The sequence below is a fragment of the Meles meles genome, chromosome 7 (genome assembly GCF_922984935.1).
Source record: "Meles meles chromosome 7, mMelMel3.1 paternal haplotype, whole genome shotgun sequence".
NCBI classification, from domain to species: Eukaryota; Metazoa; Chordata; class Mammalia; order Carnivora; family Mustelidae; genus Meles; species Meles meles.
Genome location: NC_060072.1, coordinates 25,310,717 through 25,329,779, shown reverse-complemented (window position 1 = coordinate 25,329,779; position 19,063 = coordinate 25,310,717). Strand labels below are relative to the sequence as shown.

Sequence of the window (19,063 nt, the reverse complement as noted above, 5' to 3'; positions counted from 1 at the left end):
ATATGGCTACCTAAATTCTTTTAGCACTGGGTATGTATACTCTTAACTTTTATACCTAATATACCCTTGAAATAAGTTCTTCACTTATTAGTACGCAATAGTGTTATATTTTTACCTCATTGTTGTAGGGTTTCTTTCATACTTTCTTGTTTCCTCTTTGATTTTTATTTGTGAAAACCAGCCTCTATATGCTATTCTATTTCTGGTATAGTAAATGAAGACAAAAATACTAGAAACGTATTTTCTGCCAAGACATATACTGTTTAAATACATAATGGAATTCTAAGGAGTTGAATATTTCTATTCCCAAGCAACAGTAAATTGGAGAGGAGGTGGCCAGTATGGTGAAATATCTTCTGTTTTTAACTATAAGGCTATGATAGCAAGAAGGTTCCTTAAAATTAGGACATACTGCAGCCATTAGGAACTAAGAAAAAATGTAATGATAACTGCTTAATTTTATTTTTAACTACAGAAGTTAATGTTTTATTTGTATCTCACAGCAAAAGTTCAAACAGACCCTCCCTCAGTTCCAATATGTGACCTGTATCCTAACGGTGTATTTCCCAAAGGACAAGAATGCGAGTACCCACCCACACAAGATGGGTAAGAATCATAAGATAACTTCCAGTTTGACTTTTGAAAGTTGTAGTTTAGCAATAAAGCAGATTTGATTTTTTTCTCAGAACTTTGCTCCACTACCTTAATAAAAGCTTGTGAATTGTTATAGAAAATACAGTAGAAGCCGTCTTATCCAAAATGATTGGGACCAGTAGTAGTTCAGTTAATCAAAAAAGTATGTTAAAGTGGGGATCACAAAACTAAAAAATCTTTATTGATAAAAGTTAACTTAAACATTTGTTTTTCATCAATCTCAGTATTAGAACATGGATTTGTATTGTACTCCACTTTTTTCTTCCCATAAGCTATATCCATAATACATTGTCTATAAATGTAATCCATTTTGAGCTTCCATGAGGAATACAAGCTAAGTAATCTGAGGGCTGATATTGGGTCTTTACATTTTTTTCCTCAAGCCATTTGCAGCTACACTTAATTTGACAGAAGTATTTTTTGATGACTTTCCTTTATTGAGACTTTTCTGAGTAGTCAATTTAGTTTCATTGGAAAAATTCTTTTTATGTACTATGTAACTAAATTACATAATTATAGTAACAAGTACAGATGACTTACACTGGTTTGCAGATGCATCACCTGATTGTTGAAAGTGTTCTGAAAGGACACATTTCACATGGTCAGCAGACACTCATAGTGGCATTACGCTGACTGGTTAAGAACATGGAAGCTGGGATTCAAATGAATCCCAGCTCTAACACTTATTAGCTTTGTGACTTGGGCAAGTAATTTATCATGTCTTTGCTTTCATTTCTTCATCTATAAAATGAGCACTTCATAGGGTTGCGAGGAATAATAATACATGTAAAGCACTTAGAAGAGTAATAGACACATAGTAAGCATGAAGTGTTAGCCCCTGCTGTTATTATTCAGAACAGGAACCTGTCAGCCCCTCATATTCAACATACAATGAGCATTGATTAGTATATTTTTACAGAGAGAATCAAGAACATCAGTTAATCCAGTGGTTGCAATAGTTGGTTAAGAAAGCTTCTACTGTAGCCTTGTTTCATTGACCTGTAAAGACATCATTGTTTTTCTTTAAATTTTAGGAAAGAACATCATGATGTTACATTTTAATCCCCCTCCTTCATTCCTAGTACTTTCAGTGAATAAGTATAAAGTTCTGAAATTTTGTGTCATGAGCATTGTTTCTTTGAATTTGAATTCTCAGTCACTATTCCTATCTTAAAGTATCTATTTTTGAAATGTCATAGACATATAACTTCACATTAATTAACTTAAATTTTCATAGTACACATAATCACATTTATTTTTAACGACAGTCTTTTTATTTTATTTATTTATTTTTGCTTGTTCCCTCTTCCTTCCCTTCTTTCCAGACTCATGTAACCACCTAGCAGGTAGCCCTCCATATTTTAATACACTTATATATGTGTACATCTATGTCTAAATTTATGTAAAGGGACTCTTTTGGTCTTGTTTTCCAAAATGGAATCATAGGCGCACTTTCCTCACCTTTTCTCCTTCAGGACTATCTCTTAGAAAGCCCTCCAACTCAGTCAGAATAGCAGTTATTCCTTTGAATGGCTTCATAATATTCCATAGTGAAATACTTTCTTCCACCATTATCTAATTGATCAGCCTTCATTCTGTCTCTATTTTTTGCAATACTACAAACCATTCTGTAATAAATATTTCTAAGAATATACGTGTGTGTGTGTGTGTGTGTGTGTGTGTGTGTACGTGTGTGTATTATCTCCTTATGTTATGGCAGTTTTATTATAGAATAGTTTTCCAGGAGTGGAATTGCTGTATCAAAGAATATATTAATACTTTAGTTTATGATTCCCAGACTAATAATCTTGAGCATTTTTTTATTGTTGGCTTTGTTCTTTTGCTGTTGTAAAAGTTTTAAAATTTTGTATACAGTGTATGTTTATATTTTATATTCCTGGGTTTGTAGCAGTCTCTTAGATTTTTTTTTCAAACTCTTACTCTCTGTTTCATTACATCTTCAGTTAGTCTAGAATTTTTTGGGTAGGATTGGGAGAGCCAATTTTATTTTCTTTCAAATAGATAGCCAGTTGTGCTAGCTAGAATAGTTTATTAAATAATTTATTCTACTGAGTTGAATGACTACCTTTGCCATATACTGTATTCTCATATAATGGAACTATATTTTCATAATCAACCAATTTCTATTATTCTACTGATCTATTTGTGTATTCTTATGCTAGTACTATTTGGATCTGATTATCAACAACTTTATAATATATATTGATAATTTGATAAGGCAAGTCTTTCTCTGCCCCACACAACAAATACAATTCCTTTTTATATTTAGCTATTCTGTCATATAGTCTTACACACACACACAGAAAATGCTTTCTTAGAATTCGAGTCAGAATTGCATTTATGTATTTGTTTAGAAAATTGACAATCGTGTCACATTGTCTTACCCATTGTCCTAGTATGTTTTTCTACTTATTCTGATTTATTTTCAGGTAGATCGTTCCTTTTTTGTTAAATTTATTCTTAAATGTTTTATGGTTTTGTTACTGATGTGAACAAGATTTTTAATATTTTTAACCATGTGAATGTGGTGGCACACTTGAAGTACTGTTTAATACAGGAAAAATTGAGATTTGATAAACCTTAGAAATTACCCTTCCCTCCTTACCATCATTTTCTGTTGCAAATTAAATACAGAGATAGAATAACTTCTGTTTTCGAAACAGTAGACAAGGGGCGCCTGGGTGGCTCAGTGGGTTAAGCCGCTGCCTTCGGCTCAGGTCATGATCTCAGGGTCTTGGGATTGAGTCCCGCATCGGGCTCTCTGCTCAGCGGGGAGCCTGCTTCCCTCTCTCTCTCTGCCTGCCTCTCTATCTACTTGTGATCTCTCTCTGTCAAATAAATAAATAAAATCTTTAAAAAAAAAAAAACAGATGAAGATATTAATTATATGTTGTAATTTTTTTTGAGTAATACTTGAATATTGAAAAGCAATATTGTACGCTGTGGAAAAATAAAAAATTACTGTGATTATGTTTGCTCTTCAGTAAGTTTTGATATTTTTTGATATTCACATAATCAGTCTTGATTATTTGCAAATAGAATCAGTATTCCTATAGACTTGGTAAAGTATTAAATAGAGTTTTCTATCTGCCTTCAGTTGTTTTTTAAGTTTACATTTACATTGCGGTTAGTTAGCATACAGTTTCATGTGTACAACATAATACAAGTACAATCCTTTATCCCCATCACCTGTTTGACCCGTCTTTCATACCTCCTCCCTTCTGGTAACCATCCATTTGTTCTCTGTAGTTAAGAGTCTGTTTCTTGGTTTGCCTTTCTTCCCTTCCTTTTTTTTTTCATAAACTTACTAAAATTGCATAAATTATCACAAAGAACTCGCCTGTGTAACTACCACCCAGGTTGAGTACAATATTTCATTTAACTTTTTATTTTGAAATAATTCCATATTAAGAGAATTGTACAAAGAACCCCTGCATACCTTTCATTCAGCTTCTCTTTAACATTTGCCGCCTATGCTCTCTCTCCTGATGGAATATGACAGTTACACATGTACTGTATAATATACGAGTGAGATTACATTATCTCCTTGCAAGATAGAAGGTAAATGTGGAAAATAATATATTGATGAATCTGTATACATACTACTTTTTCTGAATTATTTGAGGGTGGTTTGTGTATTTTTTAATAAGATATTTATTTGAGAGAGAGAGCACAGGCAGGGGTAGGAGCAAAGAAAGAGGAAAAGGGAAAAGCAGATTCCCTGCTGAGCACAGGGCCAGCCTGCCTAGATCACTACCTGAGCCAAAGTCAGAAGCTTAACCCACTGAGCCACCCAGGCGTCCCAGTAGTTTGTGTATTTTTGGATGGAATACTAGACAAGTAGATAATTCAGGGTTATCATATCTGGAGGCAGATGATGTCAGATTTTATCACCATGATAAGGTATTATCCAGTTTCTCTAGTGTGTCATTACTATTTTTTCCTCTTGTAATTAGTAATTTTTCCTTTTAAAAAAAATTGACATTCTCTGTGTATTTCCTGTGTCATTAAATTTTTTAAGCCAATTTTGAATGATTATAATGGTATTCTGTTTTGTACCTAGCACATTTTTATTAGTGATTTCCCTATTTTTAAATATTTCCCTAGTTTTGAACTTTCAGATTTTTACCATTAGAAAAAATTCTGTGATGAACATCCGAGTATATTAATCAGATCTGATTTTTTCTCTTATTTGGGTCTCTAGAAGTAGAATGAAGAATTATTTTGAAATTTTTGATATCTGTTTCTAAATTTAGTAGGCATTTGTTCTATAAGCAGTATGTATTCATTATAGAAGAGGGAGGAAATACAGATAAGCAAAAGCAAAAAGAAAAAAATGAAAATCTAAATTCTGCCAATGAATTTTAAAACCACTGTTGACATGCTTTTTCTTCCGATATAACCTCTCTATATAGATGTGTGTTATAAATACCCAGAAATGTTTTTCAAGATAGAACTATACTACAAGCAGCTTTATAACCCATTTTTAAATTTGTTTTCATGTTAGTAAAGAAATCAACAGTATTTTTATATGTCTCTGTATATGTATGTGTTTTCTACTGATTTTTCTTTTTTTGCTAGACCATTTAAAAAATAAATTTTGGGGGGGTTTTTTGTTTTTGTTTTTAAGATTTTATTTATTTGACACACAGAGAGAGATCACAAGTAGGCAGAGAGAGGCAGGCGGGGGTGGGGGAAGCAGACTCCTAGCTGAGCAGAGAGCCTGATGCGAGACTCTATCCTAGGACCCTGAGCTCATGACCCGAGCGGAAAGCACAGGCTTAACCCTCTGAGCCACCCAAGCACTTCCCCCCCCCCAACTTTTTTTTTAAAGTTAGATCTCCAAGCCAAGCATGGATTTTGAACTCATGACCCTGAGATCTAGAGTTGCATGTTCTACCAACAGAGCCAGCCAGGTACCGCAAGTCTCTTTTGAGTCTTCACTTCTAAAAACTTCAAGTAACTAGGGTGCCTGGGTAGCTCAGTTGTTAGGTGTCCGACTCTTGATCTCAGCTCAGGTTTTTTTCTTTCTTTTTTTTTTTTTAGATTATTTAATCATTTCAGAGAGAGTGGGTGGGGACATATGGAAAGGGAGAAGGAAAGAAGCAGACTAAGCAGACTCCCCCTCTGAGAACTGAGCCTGTTGAGGATGGATCTCACAACACTGAGATATGACCTGAGCCGAAATCAAGAGTTAGAAGCTTATCCAACTGAGTTGCTCAGGTGCTCCTCAGCTCAAGTCTTCATCTCAGGGTGGTGAGTTTGAGCCCCAAGTTGAGCTGCATACTGGGTGTGGAGCCTACTTAAGAAAACAAACTTCAAGCATCTCCCAAGAATTAGATATTCTTCAAATTATCACACGTACATAAATTAACAGTAATTTTCCAGTATCATGTAAGTACCTAGTTCATATTTAGAATTTTTTCCTATTATCCCTGAGACATGTCTTTAGCTATTTTTGCCCTCTAAACCATGATCTAGTCAAGGTTCATATGGTGCATTATAGTTAGAATCTCTACCTTCTTCTCTATTGCACTGGTTTTTTGCAGAGACCAGGTAGTTCAGAAAGTCTCATATTTTGGGATTTCTTTTATTGTTTCCTTGTGGTGTCATTAAACTTTTTTCTCTATGCCTTTATTTTCTGTAAACCGGAATTAGTTGTAAAGGGTTAGATTAGAGTTAGATTAAGCACTTTGGCAGAAATGTAGAAATGGTACTATATTCTTCATATTGTATCATAGTCTGTTGCATCAGGTATAAGGTCAGGTTTTTCTCTTACTAGTTTTACTGTATTGATCACTTGGTTAATGTGGTAATAGCCAGCTGTTTCTTTTTTGTAGTTTTCAAATAATCTGTGGGGGTAGTTTGGTACCATTGGAATATCCTTTTCTTCAACAACTTTTTAATTATTTCAGTATCCATGCTTTATCAGTTATTTCCTTGGGGACTGCAAAATGGTGCATTTCTAATTCTGTTGTTCTTTCTACATTTATTAGCTGACCTGTAAGGAGAATTTTTCTTATCCACTGGGTATCAATTAACTTTATCAGTTAACTGTAGTTTCTTATAGGCAGAGTTAAAATATGCTTTATTTTTCCCTCTTAAGTACCAGTTTTCAGAGAAAAGAATTGGTGTCATGTGTGTGTGTGTTCTTATTTCTGGGTTAAAAACATGTATTTTTATTTATTTATGTTTTTTAAAGACATGCATTTTTAGATGGCTTTTTATAAATGTGGCATTTAGTGATTTAAAAATACAAATATAACTAGTTTTTAAGTTATCTATGCAATGAGTTCAGAAATGTTTTGACTGAAATTAATTGGATTTCCTTGTGTCTTTTGGTTTGACTTATGTATTTTATGCTTTTATTCTAATAAAAATGATGAAATACTGAAAAGACTCAGAAGTATGAAAGAGGTGTGAATTTATATACTCTGTAAACACTTCTGTAAAGATTCTTTCAAGCAGTTATTCTGATAGTTTTGTTGCACAGACATATTTTAAGCATTTCTAACCCACCTCTGTCAGTTGGATGACTTAATTGCCCTTTCAGAGATTTATTATGAGCTCTGAAGGTTTTTTTTTTTTTTTTTTGCTAAATAGACTGATGATCAAAATATTATATTTAGGAAAGGGGAGAGGCTCCTTCATCATATTTCCTTAGAAATAGTACGAGCTTGGAATTATGATTTTAGATGCTTGAATATTACTCTAATGACTTTCAATTTGAACTCAAGACTTAGAAAAATAATTTCTTTAATCCATTTTTTGGTTGGTAACTCTTTACCAATAATGCAGAACATTCCATAACCTTTCAAAGAATTCACTGCTTCTAAGAATCAGCTATACAACTTCAGAAGTATAAGATTATGTGAGACTTGTTGATTTCAGTATTGGGGATCTTTATTGTATTATGTTCTGATTCTAAAATGTAGTCAAATAGCATTTGGATTTTAATTATACTTAACATTTTAACCTATAGGAAGTGAATTTGAGGAATTGAAAAGAAATGCGAATTGATAGTAACCAATTTCTTTTTCATGGCTGATACCCATCAGTTTCCTGTGAAAATAGTCTATCATCTTACCATTCTAGAGAAAACGTTTGAGGATATTTTTATTTTTCACAAAATGTTTGGCTTTGGGGGCATGGCTGTCCATATAGGTTTGGCTGTAGTATATGTGCTGGAGTTATGGCCCACATAAGAGATGTGATATGAAGAATTGTGATATGTTTAGTTTAAACATTGATCTGAAACTTTATCCAGTACTCTTAAGCCTGAAAATGATGTTTTCTTAGAATATTTGGGTTCTTGGTTCCCAGGAAAGATTTTTAAGTTCATGGGAGAGAATGGACTGGAGTTACATCTGGAGGTCAGGAGATATAGTTTGTCCCATCATGGAGTGAGCAACTATATTGCAGCTGAAAAAGATTGAGCCACATGTCGAGAGCATACTTTTTAAAGGATCTCATCCTGTTACCTTCTAGTCCAAGGATGTTCGTTTGAATACTTTTTTTTTTTTTAGGCAGGGTTTTTTTTTTTTTTTTTTAACATTTTGTTTATTTATTTGACAGAGATCACAAGTAGGTGGGGGGGGGAGCAGGCTCCCCGCTGAGCAGAGAGCCCGATGCGGGATTCGATCCCAGGACTCTGGGATCATGAACTGAGCCGAAGGCAAAGGCTCAACCCACTGAGCCACCCAGGCGCCCCCGTTTGAATACTTTTATTAGGAATTGCTTCTTGAGTCTTCACTATTCTGATAAAAGTAGTTTATATACATTTAAATATTTGTGGAGTTTAAAACTGACCTTAACAGATGGGGTTGCAATATTTCAGTTTTCTGATGACATAAGTATACAAATTCAAAAATACATTTCTAGGGGGGTATGGAGAGGGTGGTTGGGTTATGGACATTGGGGAGGGTATGTGAAAGGGTGAGTGCTGTGAAGTTTGTAAGCCTGACGAGTCACAGACCTGTACCCCTGGGGCAAATAACATATTATATGTTAATAAAAATAATTAAAAATATATATTTCTAAACAAAAGAAACTAAAGATGTCTCTGTGATGCCTAAGTATCCTTAAATAGACAAAGGACAGCCCCTTTGAGTCTTTGTAGCAAATTAGAGGTGCTAGATGTTGGCACACAGGTAGCTGCTGCAGTAGAAAGTAATCATAACGAACTTGACAGTGACACAGAAAAACAGCATTTGGGGGCATTAACTTAGGGACTTGGTGTAGAACAGTTGTATAAACTTCTTTAAAGGCCCATATAGGAAATATTTCAGGCCTTGGGTGTTAACTCATTTCTGCCTTTGTAGCATACAAGTAGCTAAAGACAGCATATAAATAAATGGGCATAACTGTATTGCAGTACAATTTTATTGACAAAACAGGTGCCAGGCTGAATTTGCCTGTAGACCATACTTTGAGACAAACAGTAATTCCTTGAAGGCATCACTTTTATAAGTGAATATAATTTATATATCAGTGATCACTGAGTTTGTGAGCTGTATATTCAATATTGCTTAATGTGTGAAAATTACAACTTTTTAAAAGATTTTCATTTGAAAACAGTTATTGCTTTTGAAATATGCTGCTTAAAGGGAGTCAGTGGATCTCCTTATTCCCAGATATGGATAAAAAAATCTTTGTTACTTTATAAAAAGAAATAAGTAAAAAATTTAAAAAAATGTTTGTTACTCCTGACAGCTTTTTTTTTTTTTAAGACTTTATTTATTTGACAGAGACACAGTGAGAGAGGAAACACAAGCAGGGGGAGTGGGAGAGGGAGAAGCGGACTCCCTGCTTGAGCAGGGAGCCCTGTGCAGGGTTGATCCCAGGACCCTGAGATCATGACTTGAGCCAAAGGCAGACGCTTAACAACTGAGCCACCCAGGCACCCCATACTCCTGGCAGTTTTAAAATATGAGCCATATCCTTCAAGGAAAATCACTTCATATATATATATGTAGATATAGATATATATATACACACATACATACATATGTACATACATACAGTTAGAAAAATCCTACAAAAACACACAATATTTTATGTTTTGAGGGAGGCGTATAAAGATTACCAGGTCAAGTTTTTGCATTAGAACTTACCCTGTGTATGAAGTTAAATGCTAATTTTGGTGTGGTCTTTTGAAGTCTCTTAGACTATAACCTTGAGTGGAAGGATGACTATTTTCTCCCATTCCTTGGTTTCTAGGACTCTCTTCTGACTTAAGATTTTGTCTTTTTTGTGTGGCAGAGTTTTAGTCTCTATGAGTGAAATCTCACTTGAGGTTTTTTGTTGTTGTTTTTTTGGCTGGATTGCAAATGTGTGACTACTTGTATTTCAGAAATTTTGCTGACATTTAATAAGAGAAACTGAATGTGTAGCATTTTATCTAAAATGTCTTATATTAGTATATTTTTCTCTCCGCTTTTATGTTTATCTGCTGTTTCTTAATGACTAATACTATGCTGTACACACTATAAAGGCGAACAGCTGCTTGGAGAACTACGAGTGAAGAAAAGAAAGCATTAGATCAAGCTAGTGAAGAGATTTGGAATGATTTTCGAGAAGCTGCAGAAGCACATCGACAAGTTAGAAAATATGTTATGAGCTGGATCAAGCCGGGGATGACAATGATAGAAATCTGGTAAAAGAAATATGTTTTTGTAAGAACATGGTGGTTTTGTTTTGTTTTTTTCTTTAGTGCTAACTCCAATCATAATGTTTGGCTTTCATTATTACTTTGCTAAAACCTGAAGTGAAGCTTCTAGAAATATCTCTGAGTTCTTGTACTGTAGATGTAATGAGGAAATTGTAAGAGGACATTTATACCTCAACCACTCTATTTTGTACTCATGTACACTTACATATGCAAATGCACACATTATCATGATTCTTATGTTCTGTTTGAAAATCTGTTATTTTGCTATCTAACAATTAATATTAAAATTATTGGTCATAAAACATAGCTATAATGCAATGAAGAAACCAATAAAAGTAGTTATTTCTCTAGTTTTCCCTGAGAAATAATTAGTTGTAAAAGGCAACAGTTCTCTAATTCAGACAATTTTTTAGGTGTGCAACATTGAGCAAATAAAACATAGTCAACATTTAAATTAGTCTAAGTCAATCTCATTTCCTAGAAAACTAAGTAAAAAGTGGATCTTGTGGTTCTGTTTCTTCAGACTTCTCTAATGGAAAGAAATTCTTTTTATCTTTTAGAGATGAGCTACTATTTTCATAGCATCAGAGAACTACTTATTCATATCTAGGAAGTGCTCAGATCACTCCCAGAAAGTAATTTAAGAGTGTTTAGTAAACTCTCTGGACCTGATGACCTGTAGGGTATATAAGGATAAAAATGTAAAAGTAAACAATTTTTTTTTTAATAGTGAAAAGTTGGAAGACTGTTCACGAAAGCTAATTAAAGAGAATGGATTAAATGCAGGCCTGGCATTTCCTACCGGATGCTCTCTGAATAACTGTGCTGCCCATTATACTCCAAATGCTGGTGACACAACAGTATTACAGTATGATGACATCTGTAAGATAGACTTTGGAACACATATAAGTGGTAAGTTCTTGGAAACAAGCCTCCCCTAGCCAAAAAAATCTAGTCTTCTGTCTGTTGGATGCGCTATAGGTTTTGAACTCTCCAGTTTTCTTCTTTATGCCTTCTCAGTAGAGCTGTGTTGAGACAGATTTTGAGATTTTTTAAGCATCCTGCTAAATGTAATATAATGAAAACTGTTGGGTAGTTGAGGTTTATTATTTTTTGTGTGAAAGTGTCAAAGTGTGAAGAATTTAATCATGCATTTCTTCATGTTGTTGTTTCAGACATTTATCCGTATAACAACAACAAACATTTACTTAGATCCTTTAAGTTTCAACCTTTATATACTTGTTGGCTTTTCTAAATTCTCTCTCAAACCTCCTCAGGTTAGTATCTTTTTATCTCACTTTAAGTGAGAAAATAAAACTCAGATAAAGTACTTAACCTGAGGTTTTGCTAAATTGGAGAAACTGAACTGATGATTGACCAGTGTCTGTGGACCTATACATTTTCTCTGCCAACATTGCTATTCTTTAGTTCCCCAGGTTTTTCTCTTTGATTTGTTCCTGTTTATAATTTTGCTTATCCACCTGGGTTAGTACTGAATTGGTACTATCTTGAAGTAATATATACTAACACTGGAAATAGTCTTTTCATTCTGAAACCTTTATGTAACTAATGTATGTTTTTTTCCACGTGGATTGTGAATACTGTCTGGGTACTTGGACTGTTGACTTCATCTGAACCCATCATTTTATTTTCCTTTTAACTAGCAAGTTTAATAGAGTAGATGCTATGAAGTAGACAAATTGACTAGTGGATAAGTCAACTTAAAGAAGAATTTTCTCTTTCAGGTAGGATTATTGACTGTGCTTTTACTGTTACTTTTAATCCCAAATATGATACATTATTAAAAGCTGTAAAAGATGCCACTAACACTGGAATAAAGGTATGTGAACTAGAAGCACAATTTCATTCAATGTATTTTGAACCTCTTCTAGCCTGTTTAAGGTCTTTTGATTATGTGAGACCAGTCTGCTGCCCTTAGGGTTTTAAAGTGGGTAATTCTAGTACACTGTACCAAAGACTTACATAATTTACATGTTATAATGTGCAAAGCAGTTTAATTGTCCTTTATTTTAAAATACTAATAAATTGCTATAAAAATTTGCATTTTGAGTAAAAATGTATACATCATTTTGTTTTTAGTGTGCTGGAATTGATGTCCGTCTGTGTGATGTTGGTGAGGCCATCCAAGAAGTTATGGAATCCTATGAGGTTGAAATAGATGGGAAGACATATCAAGGTATGTTTTTAAAAACCGTATCTTATTTTGAAATGCATGTGACCTCTTACAGAATTAATTTTGCAGAATCGTGTTGAGTGCTTTCTTTGGGTCAGCTACTTTATCTCTATCTCCTGGGAATACAAAGAGGGAAAATGGGGGAGGGGGGAGTGAATGATCTCCTTATATTAGGAAAACTGTGGTCACTAGGTGGGAACTATTGCCAAGCTACTGTGGTAGGTGATGGGACACCGAGGGATTTATCCCAGATTGGCCAAAATGCAGACTTGGTTTTCTGTGACTAGTCAGATTGAGGCTCAGAGACGAGCCAGAGACTCTTTCTATTGATGCCACCACACCTGCCCCCCCCCCCCACTTTTTTTGCTTTGAATTCAGAATTTAGAGTCCAGTTAATTTCTTGTGTGTCTTTCCTTTAATCTTCATTCCCTTTGCCTCTTCGTCTTTCTTAGCTACTGCCTTAGGTACATAGAGTCACCTATGCTTTCTGCTGCTTTCCCATTATTCCAGCCTTTCTCCAGTCTCAGGGTCTGACCACTATCCCCCTTCCTAATCTCTGCTCACTGTTTTCTGTAACTGCTATTCTAATAACTTTCTCACAGAATATTTCCTACATTTCCTTTAACTAAATCCTGTCTCTTCTTTATATTCCTCTTTGCAGAGACACTCATGCTTCCTTGTCCTCAGTAAATTCACATCATTTAGCATTTTTTGCATAACCTTGCTGATAGTGATAGAGTATTATGTTTCTACTAACTACAGAAGGGGTTCTTCCTCTGGAACTTGATGTTATCTGTCCTTGTTGCTCTCTCTCAGATCCTGTGAACACCAGTACAAATCAAAATACTCTTAAGGCTGCTCACACTTGGATGGGAGGTATTATGGGATAATGAAGAAAACATACTGTAAGGTCAGACAGGTCTATCTGACTTAGATAAACTTAGTCAGACAGGTCTAAGTTTTAGATAAACTTAGTCAAACTGTAGGGGTCAGACAGGTCTATCTGAACTTAGATAAATCCTGTAAACAGAACCCAAGTTTCTTTGACTGTAATAGGATTAAGGATATCATGTTTTCTTTCTTTCTTTTTTTTTTTTAAGAAATGTAAATTTTACAATGCCTGTAATTTACTAGTATGAAACAAATTTGTGATTTCCTTCCCCCAGATTTGGGATTGGGTCACAACAAATAATGCTTATTCAAGTCCCTCTCAAATCATCTTTCCTTCTGTTGTTTTCTAATTCTACAATTTTGGTTGGCTTGTGTTCTGCCTTTCAGGATGTATTAAGTGACAGTTTGACTTAATATTTAGTTACCACATAACATTGCCAACCTGAAATACTGAATCAGTATCCTCCTTCTTACACTTTCCATTAACCCAGTGCAACATTTTAGGCTCTGTTGTTTCAGCACCCCTTTTTTGATACCAGTTATTGTGTTGATCAAGGTTTTTATTTATTTTTTTTTAAAGATTTTATTTATTTATTTGACAGAGAAATCACAAGTAGGCAGAGAGGCAGGCAGAGAGAGAGGAGTAAGCAGGCTCCCTGCAGGGCAGAGAGCCCGATGCGGGGCTTGATCCCAGGACCCTGAGATCATGACCTGAGCCGAAGGCAGTGGCTTAATCCACTGAGCCACCCAGGCGCCCCTGATCAATGTTTTTAGTGGAGGGTGGCATAATTAATTTTTACTAATTTGAGTAGAAAGTATATAGACAAATCATGATGTTGGGAAGATAAAAAAATGGACAGTAGGCTGTATTCCCAGCAGCAGTTTCCAAAAACCACATAACAGAATGAGCCATCAAGGGAGTGGTTTTATTTACCTTGGTAGAATTGGAAAGTTACCTTTCTAGTTATTGGTCCCAGAATTAGCCTGCTGCTGTCACAACCTGTATAATATACAAATGACTACTCCTATGCCCTGCTCCTTCTGTGTAACTTGGTTTTTATGTGAGGTTGGTATAGCTAAGAAATCTTAAGTAAATGTATTTTTGATTGGCCTATGGGGTAAGTTTTCCAGGTCTTGGAGAAATAGTGATGCTTACTGAATTTTAAAGTAAATTTAGCTTATCATTTGTAAAAGAAGGTGAATTTTTTTAAGAGCTAATTGAGAGCTTTTTCTGTGCATCCCCTAAATATAATTGTCATTTTTTCATTGTCATTGAATTGAAAAAAACCTTGCTACTTACTTCTGCCCTGAAAGAAAGGTAGCTTGTACTGAGAATTCTAGCACTGGTAAAGCTAGATTTTTTTTTAAACCCTTTTTTATTGTGGAATTACTTCATTTGTGAAGAGATACATGCAACATAAAAATTCAGTTAAGGAATTGTGAAAACTACAATCCGTTGTGGAATAGAATATTCCCAGCACTTCAAAAGCCCTTCAGTTCTGTGTACCCTTTTGACTTATAGCAGCCTTCCTCTAGCAAACCACTGCCTGGAGTGCTAAAGTATTTGCATTTGCTTTTCTTAATGTCTTTATCACCTAATTATATATCCCTAAATAATAGTATTATGCTTAATTTTGATATGTATAATAAATAAAACAGTATGCCTACAACTGTGCCTTCCTCTGTTCTTTTTTTCTTTAGGTTTTATTTCAGTTGTTCACTGTATCCCAACTTTATGTTTTTATTATTGTATAGTGTTCCATTGTGTGAATATACCACAATTCATTCTATCATTGGTCTCAGGACCTTGGAATTATTTAAATTTTCCTTACTAACACATGAGCTGTGCTATAATAATAAAATTTCATTTTATAATTCTGTTATTTTGACACAAAATTCTCATTTTCACATTACCTTTTGGTCCATAACTGTATTTCTTGTTTGTAATCACAATGTACATGGCATTTTATAACTTTTATTAATACCACATCCTTAGATGGACCCCCGTTGTGTCATCACATAATTTGTTCTTTTCCCAGTATCTCCCTTCCTCCCTTCTAGTTTTTAATTGATAACACTGTAAACATCTTTTCATATTCCACTAGTTTTCCAGTTTGTATGTAACGGTGCCAATGTGGGTTTGTTTAGTAGAGCCATGTCTTATTTTTAAGTCAATACTTGAAGTCTGTGCCAGAAAGCTGAGAGATCTGTTTGTGCTCCTAAATGCCCTGAATAACTGTCTTTTCCTGTTATGCCAGTGAAACCAATCCGTAACCTAAATGGACATTCAATTGGGCCATATAGAATACACGCTGGGAAAACAGTGCCCATTGTGAAAGGAGGAGAGGCAACAAGAATGGAGGTATGTGTGCCATTAATAGTGTTTTTTATGAAGCATTTTTATTTTTTCCAAACTAAAGTTAGTAGTAGTTGAGTATGTAGTATGTTGAGCAAAATTAACTTGCTGTCTGAACTCCAATAGGAATTGGTCTATGTGAATGTGCAGAGTGTGTCTGATCAGACCACGGCTCAGTTAGATGTGGAAGTTGGCTAGCCAAAGGATTGTTTTTTCACCACTTGTTAGGCATCTCTTAGGTGCCGGTTCCTTTAATAGTCACTAAGGATGCAATTGTGAACAAAATAAAATTCCTGCCCATGTAAAGGCTACATTCTTTTTTCTTAAGTAGGCTCCATGCCCAGTGTGGAACCCAGTCCGGGGCTTGAATTCATAGCCCTGAGACCAAGACCTGGGCCGAGATCAAGAGTCAGATACTTCACCAGCTGAGCCACCTGGGTGCCCCATAAAGGCTACATTCTAATAGGAGGACACAGAAAGACCAAAGAGTGCTAAGGAGATAAAGCAGGAAGGGTGGATAATGACTGCCAGGGGTTATTTCATGTTGTTTCTTACATGAAGTAAATAATACCTCAGGCTGAAGTTAACAGATGGCAATTTAATTAGTTCTGGATTTTTCTTCTCTCTCCTGACTCTTACATATTCTTTAGGAAGGAGAAGTGTATGCCATTGAAACCTTTGGAAGCACAGGAAAAGGCGTTGTTCATGACGATATGGAATGTTCACACTACATGAAAAACTTCGATGTTGGACATGTGCCAATCAGGTGAGAGACTATTGTTTTTAATATAAGTTTCTTTTCCCAGTTAGCAGCATTTTTAAAAATTTGACAACTATCCACAGTGGTACGTTCATAAGTGTACAGTTCTACAGCCTATCAGTAAGTTTTGTGAATTTTTATAATACAGCAAAGAAACTGGCCTTTGAAAAATCGTAACCGCAATAAAAATGATATAAGCAGGTATTCTCTTAAGATCCAGTTTCTGATGGTAATTTGAAAGGTCATAATTTTGCTAGCATTTCTAGGTTGTTTTTTTTGTTTGTTTAAAGATTATTTATTTGACAGAGAGATCACAAGTAGGCAGAGAGGCAGGCAGAGAGAGAGGGGGAAGCAGGCTCCCCACTGAGCAGAGAGCCTGATGCGGGGCTCGATCCCAGGACCCTGAGACCATGACCTGAGCCAAAGGCAGAGGCTTAACCCACTGAGCCACCCAGGTACCCCTAGCATTTCTAGGTTTTTGTTCTTAATATTTCCTTATTGGTAAACTTTCTATTTTTACCTTCTTTTTCCCCCCTTAACCTTTTTGGAGAAGATGATTGAAGGATAGATTTATACTTCCTTTATGTGCAGGTCTTTTCAGCTTAATGCACAGAAAAGGAAATTCCCATCATAGTTCTGTTGACGAGTCTCTATGGGGAAATTAACACACGTGCACATAGACACATAAATATAAGACAGCCTTCAGCTGGTCTCCATTCAGGTGCCATGTATAATTAGGTATGGGCTGTTACACATTCTGACTTTTGAATGTTGAAAGACGCAACAAAAAGTTTTTTGAATTACTGAGTAAAGCCACATCTACTGTGTAAGTTTTCCTTAATGGGGAAACTTTTTTTTTCCCTTAATGGGTAACTTTTTAGCTACCTTTAATTCTGGATTTTCTCTTCTTAGGCTTCCAAGAACAAAACACTTGTTGAATGTCATCAATGAAAACTTTGGCACCCTTGCCTTCTGCCGCAGATGGCTGGATCGCTTGGGAGAAAGTAAATACTTGATGGCTTTGAAGAATCTGTGTGACTTGGGCATTGTAGATCCATATCCACCTTTATGTGACATTAAAGGATCATACACAGCGCAGTTTGAACATACCATACTGTTGCGTCCAACATGTAAAGAAGTTGTCAGCAGAGGAGATGACTATTAAACTTAGTCCAAAGCCGCCTCAACATCTTTTATTTTCTAAGCTTTGTTGGAATACATTATACCAGAAGTAATTTGCAACATGTTGTCTGTTTAACAGTGGACCTATGTAATGCTTTTATCCATGTTTTAAAAGGAAGGAATTTGATCAAAGGCAAACCATCCAATGTAATTAGCCAAGGAAAAAGCTTTCAAGACTTTCAAATGTTAACTGTTTTTCCCATCTAGGAAATGCTATAAAGCTCAAATTAGTTAGGAATGACTTATACATTTTTTGTTTGAACACCTAAGAGATGCTTTTCAGATATTTATATTGCCATATTCTTAATTGAATGCTTTGAATGACTACATCCAATTCTGCACCTATACCCTCTGGTATTGCTTTTTAACCTTCCTGGAATCCATTTTCTAAAAAATAAAGACATTTTCAGATCTGAGAGCTATATTTCAATGTCTGTGATTATAATTCTGCACAGGAATTAGCTAAACATAAATAGCTAAATATGTAGGGAAATGTAGAGCCTTTTATCTTGATTGTAGACCTCTACACTGAAACTTTTCTTCTGATATAGTGGCTATAACATTCTGTACATGCATAAAGTGGGAGAATCTTCAGAAATTAACATAGAGCTTTAGGAATAGTTTGATTTTATTTTCTTTTTAGAACCATATTAATCTTTGTCTTTTTTTTTTTCCTGACATTGGAAAGATCTATTAATTGAAACATGCTAGTAGGAACATTATACCAACTTGAAACCTTGATTTAGTAAAATCTCAACATAGAGATCCTCTGTCCAGTGGTAGTACTTACCAGGAAACGTATTCAGCTTACTCAGTAAACAGAAAGGGCATTTAAAACTACAAATACTAAGACAGGGAAACTTCCTGTACTTGGATTGTGCTCTAGTTAGAAAAGTTTAATTGCATCATTAGGCTTTTTCATTAGTGAGCCAAATTACTTTAACACCTTGCCCTCTGGACTCGCTTGAATTCAAAACTATGGTGGCATTTCAGGGAGTGAGGTTATAGTAACATGGCAGCTAAGTGCATAAGTTGAATGTAAGACGCTGAATACTTGCTTGAACTGAATCCCACTACAGATTCTTGAACAAATTGCTTGACTTCTTTGTAACTGATTTTTGGGGAATGTTCCAACATAATTTTAAAATTGTTTATGTACCAAGGTAAAGCCTTAATTTGTATATGCTTTAGCACAGTAAGATTCACTGCCTTTGGGATGCTGTTTAGTTTGTATTTTGTTTAATGTTTTTCTCATAGGAAGAAAAACCAGACTTCTGTACTTAGATCTATTATACATTAAAAAGCTGCTCTTTCAGCATTAGAGCTATAAATGAA

The 19,063-nt window shown here is 35.0% G+C and overlaps 1 protein-coding gene across 2 annotated transcripts in view; it reads left to right on the top strand.

The window, feature by feature from the left end:
- The window catches only part of METAP2 (methionyl aminopeptidase 2), a 32,034-nt gene extending 13,890 nt beyond the window's left edge, over positions 1 to 18,144 (top strand). For both annotated transcript variants that reach the window (XM_046012425.1, XM_046012424.1), the window contains exons 4-11: positions 504 to 606; positions 10,169 to 10,330; positions 11,076 to 11,257; positions 12,091 to 12,185; positions 12,446 to 12,542; positions 15,689 to 15,792; positions 16,437 to 16,552; positions 17,459 to 18,144. In XM_046012425.1, the coding sequence (XP_045868381.1) occupies positions 504 to 606; positions 10,169 to 10,330; positions 11,076 to 11,257; positions 12,091 to 12,185; positions 12,446 to 12,542; positions 15,689 to 15,792; positions 16,437 to 16,552; positions 17,459 to 17,711 (1,112 nt within the window). In that variant the 3' untranslated portion in view covers positions 17,712 to 18,144. The remainder of the gene's footprint in view (positions 1 to 503; positions 607 to 10,168; positions 10,331 to 11,075; positions 11,258 to 12,090; positions 12,186 to 12,445; positions 12,543 to 15,688; positions 15,793 to 16,436; positions 16,553 to 17,458) is intronic.
- Positions 18,145 to 19,063: the final 919 nt, after the last annotated feature.